The sequence below is a fragment of the Cucurbita moschata genome, unplaced genomic scaffold (assembly GCF_002738365.1).
Source record: "Cucurbita moschata cultivar Rifu unplaced genomic scaffold, Cmos_1.0 Cmo_Scf00016, whole genome shotgun sequence".
Lineage (NCBI taxonomy): Eukaryota > Viridiplantae > Streptophyta > Magnoliopsida > Cucurbitales > Cucurbitaceae > Cucurbita > Cucurbita moschata.
In genome coordinates, this window is record NW_019268532.1 from 4,136,768 (window position 1) to 4,157,325 (window position 20,558).

The following is a 20,558-nucleotide window of genomic DNA, read 5'->3' on the forward strand; positions in this document are numbered from 1 at the left end:
TTTTTTTTTTTTTTTTTTTTTTTTTTTTTTTTTTTTTTTTTTTTTTTTTTTTTTTTTTTTTCTTTTCTTTTTTTGATAAGAATAGACAACAAGCAGTAAGAATTACGTTTCCCATGTAGCCACTTTTTTTTTTTCTTTTCTAGGAGTTGGGAATCGTTTATTTCTTCCCTCCTAACATTCCACACAAAGCTACTAAATATGGTTCTAACTTCGAAGCAAAGAACTTGTACCATTTTAGCAAAATGGATCTACCAGTTCCATAACGAAAGAGGCACTTTATAGAGGAGGATTATATCTACTAAATACGGTACAACTCACTTGGTAACAGACCGGGTTTTTCATCTATAAAATCCTCAAAAGGTCCATGGAAGCACATTATGAAGGAGAAAAACCTTTTTTTACAGTAGATACATTTCCAAAGTGGAAAATGCCTCAACTACGTTTTAGGCTGGCCAACGGAACTTGGATCTTAGTACGAGGAATCAAAAGAAAATGTCCCTGTCTTGAGGTACTTGTAAGCTTCACAAAGAAGATCAAAGTTTTTATATGGGAATTCTGCCATGTGTGTTTTTTCTTATTTATAAGAAACATATATGCATTAGCAAAGAACAAAGAAGATACAAACTAGGGGCACAGGGAAAAGAGAACCCCCTCCCAGAGGAGATAATTTATAAATAAATAAAAAAATCGTGAGCAGTTCAATATGAAGTAAAGAAGTACCTATGGAACTTCAAAAATGTGCTCCATAAATATAAAAGTTGATCACCCAGCGAGTGAAAACAGTGTGACATGTGACTTCCTGTTTTTGATTGGTGCAATCGGTCACCACTGTTAGTCCTCTGGTAAAATAAACAAATGGCCAAAGAAGAAGAATCACAAAAACAAAGTTTAATTTGTGAGGAAACAGAAAGAAAAAAAGAAATATACAGTTTGAAATAAAGCATGGACCTCAAGGCCGTTTTGTGGCTTGCCTTGTCTTGAAACTTCACCCTTTACGTTATCCATTTTTGAAGGCATCAAAACACCAATATACTTCGTATCATCTATTCTAGACATAAAATCAGTAAAATCAAAGGATTGGTCTATAGCTTTGCTAAGATTTTGAAACTCCTCAAGCAGTATATCACGAGCAGTCAATAATGCTTTAATAAGTGTGACCTCGTCCCGTGATGCCCCTGCCTGAATCAATACCAATCCAACAGTCAGCATCAGAAGATAATTTCTCTAAAACCAATAACAAAAGCATCATTTTAATTATAAAGAGTGTGGAAGCACAACATTACAGTAATTGTATACATGCATAAATAGTTGTTTCTTGTTCTTTATTGTAATTTTACTAAAAAGCCTTGCATGCCCATATATATTTTACTCTTAGTGTAGACAATGAGAGGAGTTATTCTCCTATATTTGGTCTCACATCAACATGGTATCAAACGATTAGATTTTTCCCCAAGGCAATTAAGATTTTGTGAGCAATTAGGGTTTTGTGGAACGTTAGGGGTTTGGAACACAACCTTTTTCATCTTCCGTCACCACCCAAATCAAGAGGAAGCCTGCCCACTATTAGCAAAACCCCAGAATTCAGCCAGCAAAGTAGTCATATGTGGCCTTGTGCACAACAAGCCAACATGCCCAATCCTACACACCAGCACATGAGTTATCACTGCACACGATGATCTGCTTTTTCTAGTAAATCCAACGTAGCTATGTGATAATTTTTGTCAGAAATGGATCGAGTTTGAAACCTCTTCAAAAAAGAATCAAGGTTTTTGCAAACTCGATTCAGATATTGTTTTCTAAAGGTTGTGTGATCATTTGGTTCTATTTCATGGATTTAGATTGCATTTGGTAATATCTGATGTAGTTCAATCGACCACCAATCCATCCATGATCCATCTAGTAAGTCATTGTTGATGTTGTAGATGAGCTTACTAAATTCAAGCTATACAATTGCCCCTGTTATAACCATTTGGTATAGCAAGTCATTGGACGTATCATCATCATCTACACTTGCCCCCGTTACAACCATTGTTGGCTCACTTGTCACAAATCCTCGTCTTTTGTCATCCTATACCAAATGGGTCATAGACAAGTGTTGTTGATAATGCAAGAAATTCCAATTTATTCCCCCTCTTTTGTCATCTACATGCTTTAACATTACTTTAGAAAATGGATCGATATCTTCCCGTCTTAGATATAGAACAATAAATCTCACCCCATCTCTTTATTTGTCCTCTATCTACATTTACCTTAACTTCCCATATCTTGCGATGGAATTATATGGATAGAAGACACGATTCTGGAGGACTTAACATTTTTTCTCATCAAGCACCAAAAGGCGTTGTTTGTTCCATGGTTGTTTCTCCTTTTGATGCACATTGTCGTTTAGGTCATCCATCTCTCATGAAGAAAGCTTTGCCCCTAGTTCCAAAATTTGTCATTAAATTGGACTCGTGTCTATTTTCCAAATTCCATCATCTCCCCTGAAATTGATAGACCAGCAAGTGCTCCTCCCAAATTGGTTCATTTGGATATTTGGGGTCCTTATCCAATTGTGTCTAAAATTAAATGATATTTTTTACCTCATAAGACTCAGTTATATTTCATGAAGAACCACCCTGAGTTGCATTCTTACACTCACTTACGTTTTAATGTTGAAATCTATACTCAATTTGATATTTCTCTCAAGGTTTTGAGAAGCAAGAATGTAGTGGAGTACCACCGCCCGAAACAGTGGTTGGTGACCGAAGCCCCATTGAACGGCGGCCGTAACTACAACGGTCCTAAGATAGCGAAATTCCTTGTGGGTAAGTTCTGATCCACACGAAAGGCATAACAATCTAGACACTGTCACGAAGAGAGGATCAATCAAATAGACATGTCGTCTATCGAATCATTGCAATTGATGTTCAAGCACGGGAGTACTTCTCTCATGTCGTTGGGTCGTACAAATGTAAGCATGAAAATATCCATCAATCATCTTGTGCTAATATTTCATAGCAAAATGACACTGTTGAACGAAAGAAAGGGCATCTTCTAGAAACAGTTGGAGCCTTATTCTCTCAAATGCATGTTTAAATGCATCTTTGGGTTGATAAAATTGCCCCCGTTTGATTCTTGATTAATTGCATGCCTTCATCTAGTCTTAAAGGTGAGACCCTTGTTATGTATATTTGACGAAACCTTCCTTTCTTATCAAGTCAAAAATATTTGGTTTCACTTATTCTATTCAGGATATTCGTCCTCATGTAACAAAATTAGGCCCCAAATCTGTGAACAAACCCTTCACTTCATCATTTTCGGACTAAGTCTAGGGAAGGATGATCTCCTTATCTATATAGTTGTTTCTCATACACCCTCCCCCATGCCATCTCTTTTGGTCCAAGTGATAAGCTCCCTATCACTCTTCATAAAGGTAAATGTACTTTAGCTTTCCTGGTTTCTTCTTTTGTCTCTTATGACCACTTGTCATCATCCTCCTTTGTAGGCTTGTCTCATTTTGTCTAGCATGATACAATAATAGAATAGAATATTTGCTAAAATGGTGGTGAAAGTTCTCTATTTATAATCATTTACGGAATCAAATAAATTACAAATGAAATGGAGTGAGCAATAAATGGATACAAGATATTTGCCTATAATAAAATGTCAAATATGATACCTATGGTAAACCGTAATGGAAGGCTAAATATCATACAAGATATTTGCCTATAATAAAGGGTCAAATATGATACCTATGGTAAACCATAATTCAGGACTAAATATCCTCAACACTTGAATCTAATACTTCATGTAACGACCCAGATCCACCGCTAGCAGATATTGTCCCCTTTGGGCTTTCCCTTTCGAGCTTGCCCTCAAGGCTTTAAAACGCATCTGCTAGGGGAAGGTTTCCACACCCTTATAAATGGTGGTTTGTTCTCCTCCCCAACCAATGTGGGACATCACAATCCACCCCCCTTCGGGGCCAGCGTCCTCGCTGGCACTCTTTCCTTCCTCCAATCGGTGTGGAACCGCCCCCAAATCCACCCCCCCTTTGGGGTCCAGCGTCCTTACTGGCACACCGCCTCATGTTTACCCCCCTTCGAGGAACAGCGAGAAGGCTGGCACATCGTCCGATGTCTGGCTCTGATACCATTTGTAACAACCCAGATCCACCGCTAGCAGATATTGTCCTCTTTGGGCTTTCCCTTTCGGGCTTGCCCTTAAGGCTTTAAAACGCGTCTGCTGGGGGAAGGTTTCCACACCCTTATAAATGGTGGTTTGTTCTCCTCCCCAACCAATGTGAGACATCACACTTCACCTATAGCAAGAAAGAAAGCTACTAAATATCATGGGTAATTACAATCACGGTCAATCCAATGGTTTGTTGCTCCGTTAAAAGGGAGCCTCACCAAAGAGAGTAACTCTACTCAAGTAAAATGATATTTGACAAATAATTAATAGAAAATTTTCCTCACTCACACCCTAAGAAATGTGAAACCTAATGAGGGATTAAACATCAATAGAGTCCCTCTCTACTGTTATAAAGGTTTTATTGCTCCTCTCCCCAAAAGACCCCAAAACAATGCACATCCTCCAACTTGGGGCAAGAATCTCTCCTTCTCCCGAAACAACAAATGGAGAAGGAACTCCTCAGTCATCTCCCGATAATCTCCGTGTCTAGCAACCTGAAAGTCACATACCTCAAAGAAAAACCCAAACAGACTAAGAAAGTTGATTAGGTTAGAACGCAACTATCGTACCTTCCCAGATAAGGAACAAGGTCCCAAATCTATGTGCATCTCTTTACTTTGTAATTATTGTTTACCTATTCTCATGACCAATTGGAAATGTATTTCCTAATCCTTCGGATGAAATGGAGTCCTTTGTTGCAAGCTAGACATGATTAACACATATGTTCTAATTTGAGGGGAGTGTTATAAAATATATGTACGTAAGCAAGAGTTTATTAGTCTTTTGTCCTTTATTATAATTTTTCTATTATTGGTTGAGGGTATCATGTGCATATGTATTTAACTGTACGGTTTAAAATGAAATGAGTTATGTTCTCGAATGAGGTTTGCATTTTGTAGTTTCTATTATCCTTTCTTCTTTGAGTAATTCTTCTTTTTTATCATGGATTTTGCCTACTTTTGTCGAAGCGAGAGACAAGGGATGTTATGGGTTTTGACTCCGTCATTTGACTCTATTACGAGGTATTTTATATGAGAAGGGATATTTATTACTTGGATCCTCCATTCTTCAAATGGGTTTCTTGTAAATTTATTTTCCCTTCTTCTGTGTGATCCCTACCTTCCCAATCACTCTTCTCTTATCGAAAATATCCAAGAAAGTTAAATCATTGACTTAGCAAGTCTTTACATGAGAGGTTGATAGTTTAGACAAGTTTTTCCTTCTTAAACTTGCCGCTGTTACATTTTTTTATAGATTTAGGTTTAAGAAATTTCATCATACAATTTTGAGCTACTAGTTTGCATACTCAAGTCTTGTTACGTTTTATTGGAACTCTTTGTTGTAAAATTAATTTAGTTCGGTTTAAATCTTTCAATTGAGCTGGTTTTCATGCCCTTTTGTATTTCCCTTTTTCTCACTGCAACTATGGTTTTCAATCCAAAAGAAATTATATTCTGCTCCGATTTGAATAATCTTATAATTGCCTAATATAAGAAAAAAAAAAGATGGTGATTGCAAGTCTAAAATGAAGACTTCCGTCAAGTGAATTCAAGATTAATATTAGTAACAACGCTTATCTTTCTTGCTATTCAGGTAGGTTCTGAAACTTACAATCTGATGTTAGCAATAAACACAATGTGAAGAAAATAAGAAGGTTAATGACCATATAACTACAAATACAATCTTTTATCCTCAAGCAGAATTTAATGAAGAACTGTTGTGATCGTGACAAATAATAGAACCTAGCAGAATTTAAATTTACAAAAATGAAATAGGAAGAAGGATCGAAACCATGTACATTTCAACAAAATCACATTGACCCCAAGCAAGGGCTAGGATCCAAACAAAAGAGTTGAAGAATCAGTTGTATACCTGATTTCGTGCATCAAAGTGTCTAGCAGCAAGATTTTCCTTGCGTGGATCACTGGAATAGATGATTGGACTAGGTTAGTTAACTTGTTCAATACTTGAAACTCAGCTTACATAGTAGTGAGACCCCCTACCCACCCAAGAATATTAAATAATTTTACTGCACATGCACCAATAACTTGTTCAATACTTGAAACTCAGCTTACATAGTAGTGAGACCCCCTACCCACCCAAAAATATTAAATAATTTTACTGCACATGCACCAATACAAGCCCCAAAGAGGTTACATGTTCAATACTTGAAACTCAGCTTACATAGTAGTGAGACCACATACCCACCCAAGAATTTTAAATAATTTCTCTGCACATGCACCAATACAAACCCCAAAGAGGTTACAAGGATGAGACAGCATTTCTAACTAAAGTTGATAAATGTCAAGATCATATCACAAACCTGGATCTCTTTTCGGGGGTATAGGAACGTAGTAAGCAAATGTGTACGCTGACATCAACAAGCACTGCGTGAAATACATCAAAATGTACGGGACAATACGAATGTAGCCCTGCTAGAGCTTTGGGAGGAATTCGGAATTCATGTACTGCAGCAGAAGAAGCATCCAGAGAGGCCTGCAATTCTGGTCTATATGGTGCACATCCATCATTACAGGTATCCAATTATTTATTATAGAACTATTTTAATTCAAGATAATAAAAATGGCTTTATGATTTGACCTTAACTAGATGAGCAAGAACCAAATCATGCATTTTATGTCAACTCACCCAGCCTCCAATATTGGAGCATGCATAAGCTCAAACTTCAAAATAACGGCTGAAGTGGATGGAGCCTGCAATTTTTGGTCCAGATCAATTATCTTCTAACCACAAAAGAAAAGATATGTAGCTCTGAAAAGATATATCATCTAATTTACTGCATGTCCATTCTTATTCCTCGTAAGAAAACAGTGTTCAACAATTCCCAACACATGAATTCTTACAAAATCTTAAAGAAAAAAGTACACTATTCTGTTCACTTTTCCCTGGCAAGATATGCTTCCAAACTACAGATTTTTTTTCTTATCGTAATTGAATGAGCAAGTTTTTACACTAAAAGGGACTTCAAATATGGTTACTTCATTGGGAGCAGATAAACAATAATAGATTACAAACTTCATAATTATTAGAAGGATAGAATACACTAATGAGGACAGGCCTACTTTTCCTTGGGTGAAAGAGGAGGAATTGGAGGAGGAATTGGAGGAGGAGGAGGAAGGGAGTAAGTGGAGAGAAATTCCTACCTCATACTTCGCAAGGGGAAAATTGAATGAAATCATAATGGACAGAAGTATATCCTGCCTTGCGTACTTGATCTTGAAAGGTTGTGTAGAGAAACTGTTGTCAGTATCATCAATCTTCCATACGCCATAACTATTACCGGATCCCAGATCTGGAGCTGCATCATGTGCAAATTTGATAAGTTATTTAGTAGCAATAAGACATTGCTAGCAAAGCACAATCATAAAAGGTCAGCACTAAACACTCAAGACCTAAAACCAGTGCTCAGTGAACTAGGCCAATTTAGTTTCCCCACCTATTTCATGTTCACGCTGTTGACATTACTGCCAAAAATCACAATACAGTGTTCCATGCGTCATTGATTTAAATAGAAAAATACAATCATTCCCCAAAATAACAAGTTATCTTTAAAATCTCAAGAAATGTACATCTATGGGGATGCGAAATGTTGCGTGTCCAATCAGAAGTGCCAGTAAATCACCTACCCGATGGTTTTTACAGGAGAGTTTTTAAAAATAATAAATAAATCTTAAGACGCTATTGAAGGTAACTTAAAGTATTCCAGGATTTTATTCCAAAGGAGGATCTTGAACTTATGCATAAATAAGAACTTCACCAAGTCTCGTTCTAAAGAAAGTGAAAGAAAAGGAGGTGGGAGGATTTTAACCAATTAGCCAAGTTTACAACTAAAATAAGATAGGCTATTACAATTTTGATGTCTAAACTATTTAGCTCCTAAACTTTATGAACTTGTCTAATAGCAATCTTAGTTATGCTTCTTAGCAGACAATCGCTCCTAAACTGTATAGGTTCTGACTAGTACTTGTCTAACAGTAACCTTACCGACGCAAGTATGCTCGTTAGCAGACATTCATAAACTGATCAATTAAGACAATTGCGGAAGTACCTTCATACTGAACAACTCTAGCTGGTGTTCCAACGGAAGTATACTCGCCGTCTTCCCATCTCATGGTAAGCTTAATTTGGTACCATCTATTGGAGAAATAGTCGATAATAAGTAGCTGCTACTTAAATGCACCACAACAATAGGTATAAAAATCATCAAAGAATGGAAATGCACAAACCCTTGCTGGAAAAGGTCGAGATTGTGAAACCTATGAATGTAAATAGCAATTTCCTGTACAGTATCCAACATAGCCACTGGCTTAACTTTGGCCAAACGTGGCTTTGCATCAGGCAGCTTCTTCACCGACCGCACTTGATAATTTAGACCAATGAACCACCCTAAATTATGGAACATGCGTGGCCCGCTAGTGCAAGGTTTGCATCCCTGGTCGTCAAGTGCTACATACGATCAAACCCAACAAAAATAAACCCCCCACCCCCAACATTTTCCTAGCTTCCTATCACTCCGCCCAATACAAGATAGATTTCTTGTTCACTTCACGAGCCTCCCTTCAGAATTGAAAACCTTAGGTAAAATGGGGGATAAATAGAAGATACAAGCTTCGAAGCAATCACCGATTATCCAAATTCCAGTTCAGTCAAGAGTTACGGGATCATCGATAAAAAGAAATAAAATAAAGAAGTAGATACGACTCAAAGCTCTAGTTTATCCGGCGAAAAAGCTCCAGATCCTCGGATCTATCGCCAGATCGCTCACCGATGAACAAGTTTTGGAGGATTAAGTGAGATCACTGGTGCAAGCCGCCGCCGCGTTCCGTGGATGGCCGGAGGGAATGAAGGAGCGGGAGGGAAATTGGAGAAGCCAAAGAGATCCGAATATAGAGGAGGAATGTCGGTCAAAGCGAGGGAGAAATGGGTAGAAGAGGAGAACGACGTCGTATTGAGAGGAATTGGGTTAGCCAACTGGGGCGCATGCGTGAGCCGGAGTCTGAAGCTGCTCCCGCAGCTCCCATAATTGTTTTGTTTGGAAGCGAGAATTTTGTCATCCTTGGTGGGCCATTCGCCGAGCCACAGCCACGCTCCCTCCGTGACTCCAGCCGCAAATCTTGAAACCTGCAGATTTGTTTTTTAAATTTTAAAATTCCCAATTAACCAAATTTCACGCTTTTTCATTTTAATATTATAAATATCTATATATATATATTTATATTTATATTTATATTTATATTTATATTTATATTTGTAAAAAATCAAATATCCCAATACACCAATTCGGCATCCTTTTACTCAACTTCTCGTGGGATCAGGTTCTTATGGGTACGAGTCGGCCCCTTAGCTTCTAATTTCTATATAAAAGATATAGGGAATGGCCCCCGAGCCTCTAATTTCCATATTAAAGACACGACGTATATAAATACCCATTAACTCCTAATGAAAAATAGAGGCTTACTTCTTTTCTATTTAATCCGACAATAACCGCTACCTACATTCCATAACTAGGAGCTAATAAAGAGACCCATAATCTGGTAGAAAGACGTTACGACCGTAGAAAAAAATTGTTGAAAAGGAAATAAAGATATCAAATCCTTACCGAGATAACCAAAAGTGAACTTAAGAAAAGATAAAGGCCGAGTAGAAATTGCTGATTTTTAGACATTCTCTTGAGTGAAAAGTTCACAAACCACTTGGGAAGTATGTTACCGAACACGCTTTAATTTTTTAAACATTGAAATCAGTTTTATGTATTTTGTTAATTGTTGTAATCGGCTCCTACGACTTAAATTAGTGAAAACCTATGGCAACTTTTAGTAAACTATTAAATTTTTGTTTGAGTGTCTGAAAAGACAATCCTAATCATTTCTCGAAAGATCTAAGTTTTTGTTAAAGCAAAAATCCTTGAATCAAATAAATTAACACTTGCTCATATAAAATTCGGATCAAATAAGGCTAAATTATCGATCTAGATGAAAGATTTGGAACTTTATTCTAGATTGAGTCATTCCACATTCGAACTTAATTAAGGTTTAATTACGAAGTTTGATTGAAGGGTCAAATGCAATCTACCACAAGAATTGCTTGAAACTTATAGATGGTATATGTCTGAATTTGATATCTCAATTTCATTCCTTCAAAATCGGTAAAAATCTGTATTTTACAGTAATTTTGTGGGTATTTCAATTGTTCAAATACCCTAAAGAGTTTGTGGTCATAATTTACTCTCACTCCCTTTAAATCTACACAGGAGAAGAAGTCAATTTAACAAATAATTTCGGATCAACTTATCAAATATTTGACGTTTATAATTGATATTAGTGATGCACGGTGAGAATTATGAGATTTTAGCTATTAATGTTATTAATGTAATATGCGTGTGAACGAGTTGAGTTGGATTGTAAACTCTATTCGGGTTGCTCGGGTCACCAACCCAACTAACCTAAAATTTTAGATTGGTCCAAAAGATTTTCCCAACCCATATACACCGGGTATTTATTGAATAATAACTATTAAATACAAATTTAAAATACACTTTACAATTATACATATCATCGTTATTGACCTAATGAACTTCGATGGTTCTCGCTCTCTTCAAAATCTCTCTAATATCCGTCTCTCGAACTGACCGCCAATTTTCAATTCAATAATAGATGGAATAATTGTAGAGAATAAAACACATAAAAACAAATGTTTTTCTTTTTTGGGCAAAAGAAAACAATTCTCTTTCGGTGATCATTTTCTTATAGTCATTATCTTGTCTTGCAAAAGAATTTGTCACTTCTTCACTTTTCTTCAAAATAATAATTATACATATAATCAAATAATAATTCATAAATAAATTAATAAATATTCAATAATTTAACAAAAAAATGTCGGGGGAATGCAAGTTTTTCAACCATATAGAAATTCGTGCAAAATATATATATATATATATATATATATATATATTAAAATATTAACTCGGGATTCAAAAGCTACTTTTTATAAAGGTCATAAATACATATTCGACTGAGAGATCATATATTTAAATCTCTTTTATCAACCTATTATAAAATAAAATCAAAATAAGTTTAAATTTAATCTCACGCAATCGTGACTTCTAAAAAAAAATTATTGTCATGACATTATCTTAAAAGAGCTACTTTACTTCCTCGAATTTACGATTGTTATAAATAGTCTCAAGATGCTATGATGTGATGTATAGCCTGGATGTAACAACGGTAAAAAAAATAATAGTGATAAATAAAATATGACGTATTTTCTCTCCACTCAAAAGTTCGGAACTCTCCCCACCTAACTTCTCTCTTTTTTTCCCTCTCACGTCCAAAAAGTACCTTAAAATGAAAATGTGTGAGTGATTAGAGTTGGATGATGAAAGTCCCCGCATCGGCTAATTTAGGGGATGATCATGGGTTTATAAGTGAGGAATACTAACTCCATTAGTTTGAGGCTTCTGGGAAAACCCAAAGCAAAGTCATGAAAGCTTATGCTGACAATATCATACCATTGTGGAGAGTCGTGTTCGTCTAACAATTAGGATCTGCAATTTTTATCGACAACTCTTTGAACTTGATTTGAAAGTGGGTTGTTCAATGATTTGCATCACTCCTCTAATAGGCTTTGTTAGTTTTTCCCTTCCATTCTCTACTTTTCTTCGAGAATTAGACGGAAGTTCTTAATATAGTGGAATACCTCCTTGTAGGTCGTTACAAACTTCGAGGGACAAGTCAAGCCAATCTTGGAAGTAGGATAGAACGTCGGCTAAGGCCAATCGCATAAGTGGCTTACTATCGACTCGATCGGAAGACTTGTCTCATGTATGATGACACGTGCCTAGTGGTCATTGCACGTATCGTTTATATTATATGTTATATGATGATGTATATGATAATTGAGATGATGATGATGTGAGATGACTTAATATGATAATATTTCATATTAAGATGATGTGCATGTATTAAATACGAAGATGCATTATGACAATGAGTTCTCTAAGACATAATCCTAATAGATGTTAATGATGATGAATGTATGAAGGCCGATGTATGCATGTTACCTAGGATAATGTGTGGATGATGTATAAGGTTGTGTCATAAAAATGATTTAAAGATAAAGTTATAGGGACCTCATGCATATTGTGTGTTCATATACACGTTACTTCCTCTATTCACCTTGTTGTTGACTCATGCAAATACCTTTCGAATGAAGGCCGCTCCCAGAGCGACATGAGACCGAGCATGAATCCCACAGTATGAATTTTCCATAAAGCGTAAAAAAGAAAACGATGTATCTCATATACCTTTTTCCTCTCACTAAGTATTTTAGACGGTTGGGTATACTCGTTACTTAGGTATATTCTGGTTAATTAAATATAACCTAAGTCTACGTGAATTTTCCAAAAAAAAAAAAACTTACATCACTCATGCATGCTCATCAAACTGGGCTAACTAAGCTCAAGTATTAGCCTGATCTTCAGGTAGCAGGTGTTCCGTAAACCGTCAACTTAAGTACCTTCAGCCTTAGACAAGATCGTGTCAGGTGAGCTTCGTTGTGACTGCAATTTTACAAGGCATCGACCTATTTTAACCATAAAAATTGATCGTGTTGGTTCTTAACCCTAAATGAGCATGCACTTATTATCGATTTTAATATTTATCCCATTTTATGACGTTGAAAATAACCTATAACATGCTTTATATAACAATTATATAATCATCCATTTCATGCAATAATATAACAATTTATATCTATCACTCATGGAATCCTAAATATGCATACTATACATTATAACGTTTATAACATACTTAGTAATGCATGAAACATGCTTAGCCTATGGTGGGATTTTAAATCTATATGACATACTTTATACATTTTCTATTTAATTAAAACATACATTCACGATGCATAATTAATTAAACACACTAGAATGGACTAGTTTTGGCATTTTAAAACCATCAATTAACTAAATTATTATATTAATAATTAAAAAATAACACGATCCACTCCCTCAAGCCTGCCACAGGCCGGGTTGGATCAGGAAGCAAAAATTCTTCCTTCTTCTTCGGTTTAGCTTGCCATCATTTCCATTATCGATCAATTACAACCTAAAATGAACTCTAATGACTTCATAAAAATTACATAACTTTTTCATACACATTAGGCCAATTACAATAATGGTATCAAATGGGAGCATAAAAAAAATGCCAAAACCATAAACCTCCACCATTTTCATTCATGAAATGGTAACAACTCATGCTCAAATTAATGTAGATAAATTGCCTAAAACTTGCTCCGATATCAATTGATGGTGTTAATATAACACATGCGGAAGCAATTTGGATCTTAGGCACTCTAAGTACATCAATTATACTAAATTAGCTCGCATGTTCATAAGCATTAAAACTCAAGGAGTTAGAGTACTAACCTTTTGTAGTTCAAATTCCTTTTTTCCCACAAATCGGTTTCGAACCACCACTAGTGTCTTCTCTACTATTCTCCGGCCTTAAAATGAGATTGTCGAATTCGGTGAGTGACTAAACTTGGAAGGGATTTAGTATATGTGAAGAGAGAGTTTGTGAGGGATTTTCTCACTGTTTTTACAACCAGCCTATCCATGTAACTTGATCACTTTATTTATAGAGTCATATTTGCATGTTCATGCAAATCTGAGATTACCAGATTTTGACATTCAAAATTCCACTCAAATTTGTGGGGTTTATTTGACAAATGTAAGTTTCGTTAAACCAAAATTCCACACTTCACTCAAAATTTCACCAGATTCAAACATGGATTTTTACATGGAAGTAAACATTTTGACTTTCTCCATTTTAATTCAACAATTAAGTTAAATAATTAATTTTAAAGTAGAGTAATATTAAATTATTAATTAAATAATTTAATTAATATTTAATATTAATTCAAATGTCAATCACACGCCTATTCATAATTAAATATTTAAATCTTATTTAAATATTTCTGATTCTCTCTTTTTGTTTAATTTGTAAATAAAACAAAAATGCGGTTAAATATATCGTATATATTTAGCCATATTCCCTAGTTTGAATTCGAAATAACTCGTCACATTGTTCTATGGTTTAGTCCGATATGAGCTAGCAGAGGGACCTAATAGACCTATAGATCATAGGCTCCAACGATCCGAGATTAACCTTGTTAACCAACATTCGTTAACTACTAGGACACTCCACTATAGCCTAGTAGTTGCACTCTCCTCACTATAAATATCTGTTCATTTGATATAACCATGATTAGTAAGTCGATCCTTCACAGGTTGTTTATAACTAGAGATGGGTCAATTTACCGTTTTACCCATGAAGTTACTTCTTGTTCCTTATGTCGCACTGATCCTCTAATGAACAATTGGTTTGTGGTCAAACCAGTAAACCGAATCTCTCTTAGGTCAATGAGAGGGTGGGGCCCCTTGTTCAAGACCTGGAGTTAGTACTGAAAGGAACAACCTCTCTACTATCCCTAAAAGTGGGTAGGAGATAATTCCATCTTGCACCCTATGTCCCCAGCTATTCACCTAGGCTTACCCCTAAAATGGGAGGCTTATTGAGTCGGTGAACTCGAGCCACTCTCACCCCATGCAAATCTAAGGATAATTTCGAATAAATAGGAGTTCATGGTTAGCTCAGGATTAAGATCAAGTTACCTAGGTCCCTCGAATGAAAAAATCAGCCTCAACAGTAAACGACATTATAAAGTGAGAGTGATTTTCTTCATGGTCTGATCTTATGCAATACTCATGGCATAGGACGCCCCCACTCACATGTCTCCGCATGTACAATTTAGTGATCACATTGTTTATAACATATATAAAAGTGGGCCGCATCCATAGTGTCCCCAGAATAAGGTACTCAACCTTATCCCTGTACTGTGGATCATTTTGACTATATACTTGAACTTGATCCACTCTTATGTCTCTACGTTCAAGTAATCATACTATAGTCAAGAGTGTTTCTAGTTTATTAGATTTAGATTAATAGTCATAAAATTCACTTTATTCAATAACAATCTTTACTGAATAAACATCGATAATAACTTTATTGAAAATATAATATATTTTTGTTTACAAACTATGAGTTTTAGGACAGAAAACCCGACATAGACCTGCTGGTTGGGCTAGCTCATCTGAGCTGTAACCGAACACCTAGAGGTAACAATGACCATCGTGCACCATTCTAAGCATGAGGGTCATTTTAGTGTTATAGTATATGGGTTCGTACTCATCATAAAAGGAAAGTATCCTGATGCACGTGAACATTCAATTATGCATCAGACCCCATATTTTTCATTGCAAATAAACGTCAATTCCTCACATGTTATATTAGTAAAATGCATACATAATTTCATTAATAACATAACTTTCAAATCATAGATAAGGGGTTGTGCATCGTAAAATTCCTTATTTCAAAACACATCATGGCATGTCATAACATATCATGGCGTAACATATTCATATCATAGTACGTCATGACACATAACATAATTTAACATTTCATTGGTACCATAATGTTATTTGGCATATCATGACGTATCATATAGCGACACATAATCATATCATCAAACATATCACACAAACGTCATGTGTAGGGCCACTGGCACGTGTCATCATACATAAAGCAATTCTTCCAACCAAATCAATACTAGAGCCACTTATGCAAAGACGCTTCACCCTATTAGAAATATTCACCTAATTTCTTCAGTAATTCCAATTCCTAACTTAATTTAACTTAAATTGAGAAAACAAGAATTATACTGTCCTTAAATCCTTTTAATAAGGTCAAAATCAGTTCCGAGAGGGTAAAAATTATAAGTATCGATATCAAATATACCAACCCGAGTGTTTACGCCGCTTTCAAATCGTTGGAGCTGCCGAGACGAAGCCGCGACATCAATCGAGCCGCTGAGTAAGCCAAGAGGAGACACGCGTCACGCACGTGCAAGGGAGGCTAGAGGCACGCATAGGTTCTCGAGCGGGTTGCGTCATGTCGCTCAGACGCATGAGTCACGGATTGCGTGCATCTACTGGCCGCGTGTCGTGTAGTGGATCTGGGTCCAAGCTTAGCTACTTACTGAGTATTATATATTCAATCAAGTTCCTTGCTATTTTCAGGTAATAATTAGATGAAGGTCCATGACGTGAGAGGTTTGGAGTTGCTTACTATTTGAAAGTCCGGTTGTTTCAAGTAAAATATGAATATATAATTTTTTAAATATTTTGAATATATATTTAAATATATTAATAATATATTAGACGTTCTTTTAATAATATTTTAAGTATATTGATAATATATTAATCACCGATCAATATTCATTTGAGGTAAACTCGTGAATATATCATTTTAGTAATATTTTAATTAAATCAATAATATATGAGTCGAACATAATAATAATAATAATAATAATATTCTTATTATTATTATTATTATTTTTGTAATATTTCAAATATAACAAATATCAATCACGACTTATTTAACCAAGAATACAGAGTGTTTCACTTTATTAATATTTTATGCATCAATTGTTTAATATTATTTCTCTTTCTTTTATAATTATTTTAAATTACGAAAAAAAAAAAGTATTTTAGGTTGAAATATAATTAATTAATTCAAATTATAATTATAATTAATAATAATAAATAGAATGCAACGAATTTATATCTGAATCAATTAATTTTATTAAAATTCTTTATTTAAAGATAATTATTAAGATTTATTATAAAAATAAACTAGAAAATTAAATTAAAATAAAATTAGTTAAAATTATTTTAATAATTTAATTTAATAAAAATAAAATAGTGAACAACACTATTTAAAATTAAATAATATAATAAAATTATTGAAAATAATGACGTATTATATTCTTAGATATTCTTTTACCAAATAATATTAAAATAATTTTATTTATAATAATACTGAAAAAATGTGGAGAGGCCTGCCTTGTGCGTTATCTGGAAAAGACCAAATCAAAACACGCTAACCAGCTTTTCGCCGCACAACGGAATGAACGAAAAGTATAAGCTTTGGGAAAGTGTCGGTTCTTCGTTTTCTGTTGCATCTCTGTTCTCGCCTTCCTTCCATTCCCACGCAATCCTTTCCAATTCCCATTTTAAAGAATCCATTTCACAGTTGTTGTTCATTCTTTTTCCCCTTTCCTCGCAGATTTCCGTAATCTCAATCCTTTTCCCTTTTCGATTCTCCCACCGGGAAGCATAACACTTTTAAGGTCAGTGTTAGAACTTTCAATCCCTTTCCCTTTACGTTTCCTACCGTATTTTCCTTCAATTTTTGTTATCTCCGGCTTTTTTCTTGGATTCTTACTCATGAATTTACCGCCGGCTAAGAATTAGGGTCTTATTCCTTTCAGATGGTTCGGTTTTGATATTTGTTGTTAAATCCGCTCTTCGTTTGTAAATGTGCTTCAGTTTCGATTCTCGAATCTATTTTTCTCTATTTTTTTTTTTTTTGGTGCAATTGTCTGTTTTACGAGTTTACTTGTGCAACAATGGATAATGGACTCTGTTTTTGCTGGATGAATTATTTGTCAAAGTGAAATCATGAAATTGAAGCAATTGCCCTTTTGGATGATATGTGGCGCTTGCTTTTCTAAATCTCAGTTATTGGACCAATTCAAAGCAATCAATAAGGATTTATTGTTGTATCTTCCCAATAAGCAATCAATTAGAGTTTACTTTTACTTCTAATACTTACCATCAATTTTTTTTTTGGTGGGCTTTGTGGTGGGACCAGTGCTCGCTACTGTTTTTCAACCACATCATAATTCGAAGTCGTCATAGGAAAAATTATAAGGATTTATTGTTTTTGTTAATCATTTCAGGGCCTTGCAACTGAGAAGGTAAGGGATGTTTTAGACCTTGAGTTTCTGATTTTTCTGACTTTATTTAGTAGTGATTTTTGGTGAGTGTTGCTTCAATCTTCTGCACCATTTCCCGTTGTTAAGCATATGCGTTGACTTTCTCCCGCAAGAATGCTTCTCTCTTGATTGCAAAAGAAGTTTCTTGAATCTGTCTGGATTATTTATGTCTTTTTTCAATGTTACAATATTTGTTCATCTCCTTGCTTTAACTGTGTTTTGGCTTCCCTTTTTCGTGTAGATTTGTAATTTTTTGGTTGTTATATGTTTTAATTATGAAGCCATTCGACAGATAATCCAAGGAATTTCCTATTTGTATTAGAGTTTTGGATTCTAGGGCGTTTATGGGAACATAATTCGTTATTTTCTTCAAGTCTCTCGGTGACCTATAAGGCTTCTGCTGAGTTCTTTTCGTATTGCAAATTGGCGTATGATAACATCTAATAATATAATGGCTAGTGGTGCTTTATGGGCTGACTTTTTTCCTTAAGATGAAGTTCCATATTCATCTGCTGTATATGGATCTAACATGAATATTCTCTTATGATCATCTAATTTTAAAGATTTGATATAGTGTCTTTGGCTTTGAATTTTTTTTTTTTTTTTTTTTTTTTGAAGATGAAGTTTCTGATTTCAATCTGAGCTTATAATTTAGGAGGTTTTGATCTTTTAACATCAAGAGGATAAGACTATGTTTTTCCTTCACATGCGCCAAGAAACTGACCCAAAGGAGAGCTTTACCTCCTCCAGAATTTTTAACATCCATCTTTAGTTGTTTTGATTTTATTTTTATCAGTTAAACTTTGGGAGTAGGTTTTTATTAGCTCTGTAGTTCATAAGTTGCATAGACGTATATTCGCAAGTGAATTTATTCTCCTGGATTTTCCATGAAGATACTTAGCTGGAATATGAGGGGTCTGGGCGAGATACAAAAGGCATTTTGTTTGGTGAGATGATATATTAGATTACAGAATGTCTGGTGGAGGCTGTGGGAGTGGGGGTATGGGAATGAGAAACATCAGGGAGTTTAACGAGGCTCTCCAGGTTAAATGACTTTTGAGATTTCCCAAGGAGAAGACTGAGCTTTGCTGTGAAGGTGTTTGAAGCAAATTTGAATACGACCCCTCCCGGTGGGAGTGAGGTGATGAAAAATGCAAGTTTTTCCATTTCATGGTGGTTACTTTCTGAAGTTAGACTATCAGTTGAGATGCTTTCAACTTTGAGGCGAGGCATGGGGACAACTATCTCATCCTGGGATAATCAGTGCACTGAGAAATGGACTATGAAAAAATTGTTTTACTGAGTTTTTGGAACGGCAACAGGATAAGAAGGATATGTAAAGGAGTCTTAGGATAAAGAAATAAATTCATGGCATATAACTTGAAAGGAGGAATTTGTCTACAAGGCTTTGCTTGGAAAGCTGACAGATTTAAGATTAAGACCACTTGTAGAAATTAATGAAAAAGGAAAATTTTTTAGAGGAAAGGTTAGAAAATTGGTTTGAAAGGAGGTTCCAAAGAAGGTGAAAGTTTTCTTATGGACTTGCCGTTTACAAGCTCTTAATGCAGCAGAGAAGATGCCGAAAAAATTTCTCCCAAAATCATATTCTGTTCAACAAGGAGTTCAGGACAAATTGCTACTGAATGATTTTGAATCTCCTGAATGTGTTTAACAACTCAGTAAAGAGCGTATGCTATGGCAGGAGTTTGTTGAAAAAAGATGTAGATGGACATTGTATGAGAAAATCTCTTTAAAGCAATATGGGAGTTAAAGATGGAAAAAAGATTCAATAATTTTTGTACGTAAGGAAAGAAATGGGGAGATGTAGGTGAAAAGGCTAAATTTGGTACCTTTTTTGGTGCAAATTACACAAATTGTTTAGTAATGAAACCCTGTTTGTGATGAACTTTAATTGCATTTTTTGGTAATTTCTATATCATTGAAAAGTTTTCTTTTCTTGTTTCAAAAAGATGATCCAGTACAAAGTGCTGCATTTCCTAAAATATTAAGCAGGGACATCTGTTTTTCTAGTTCCCTACATGAACATGGTTTTGTAAATTTCATGTTCCACAATGTTCTATTTTCTTGGGAACTTAAATATCAGCACATTATAATTCAATCAACAGTTCTCTCCTCTGCCCTTGTCCTCCCTTACTAGAACAGCGGTAATAAAAGGAGGCCTGGAATGTTTTGACGGTAAACCTAGGACTTTTAGCGGTATTACATGTATAGTCTGTTGGAAAACAGCTAAAACCACAGCCAATTAGGACGAGGAAAAGATTTCTTCCTAACCTATGCAGTTGTGCCTATGCCTTCCAAGCCAAGTGTCTTCCATTGTTCCTGTTCCAGCCTCTCCAACATGAGAAGTCCTTCACATTTTTCCATCTTCATGTCCAGCTTCTGTCGGATGTCATAAATCTGAAAATCGCCAACGCCCTCCCCCCCCCCCCCCCCCCCCCCCC

At 35.3% G+C, this 20,558-nt stretch overlaps 2 protein-coding genes across 9 annotated transcripts in view; one reads left to right on the top strand and one right to left on the bottom strand.

Moving 5' to 3' along the window:
• The window catches only part of LOC111454207 (protein FAM135B-like), a 20,342-nt gene extending 11,224 nt beyond the window's left edge, over positions 1–9,118 (bottom strand). Inside the window, exons 1-9 of one of the 4 annotated variants that reach the window (XM_023095587.1) lie at positions 8,963–9,118; positions 8,424–8,750; positions 8,246–8,331; positions 7,341–7,495; positions 6,826–6,890; positions 6,500–6,685; positions 6,049–6,100; positions 949–1,179; positions 721–839 (exon numbers count right to left, since the gene is read on the bottom strand). In XM_023095587.1, the coding sequence (XP_022951355.1) occupies positions 721–839; positions 949–1,179; positions 6,049–6,100; positions 6,500–6,685; positions 6,826–6,890; positions 7,341–7,495; positions 8,246–8,331; positions 8,424–8,599 (1,070 nt within the window). In that variant the 5' untranslated portion in view covers positions 8,600–8,750; positions 8,963–9,118. Of the gene's footprint in view, positions 1–720; positions 840–948; positions 1,180–6,048; positions 6,101–6,499; positions 6,686–6,825; positions 6,891–7,340; positions 7,496–8,245; positions 8,332–8,423 lie in introns of those variants that run through there. The other 3 variants (XM_023095586.1, XM_023095585.1, XM_023095588.1) reach the window with 3 other exon arrangements.
• An 8,053-nt stretch (positions 9,119–17,171) lies between these two features.
• Positions 17,172–20,558, top strand: part of LOC111454356 (hypersensitive-induced response protein 2-like) — a 6,629-nt gene continuing 3,242 nt past the window's right edge. Inside the window, exons 1-2 of one of the 5 annotated variants that reach the window (XM_023095819.1) lie at positions 17,222–17,255; positions 17,385–17,448. The gene's annotated coding sequence lies outside the window, so the exon portion shown is untranslated. The other 4 variants (XM_023095820.1, XM_023095816.1, XM_023095818.1 and 1 more) reach the window with 4 other exon arrangements.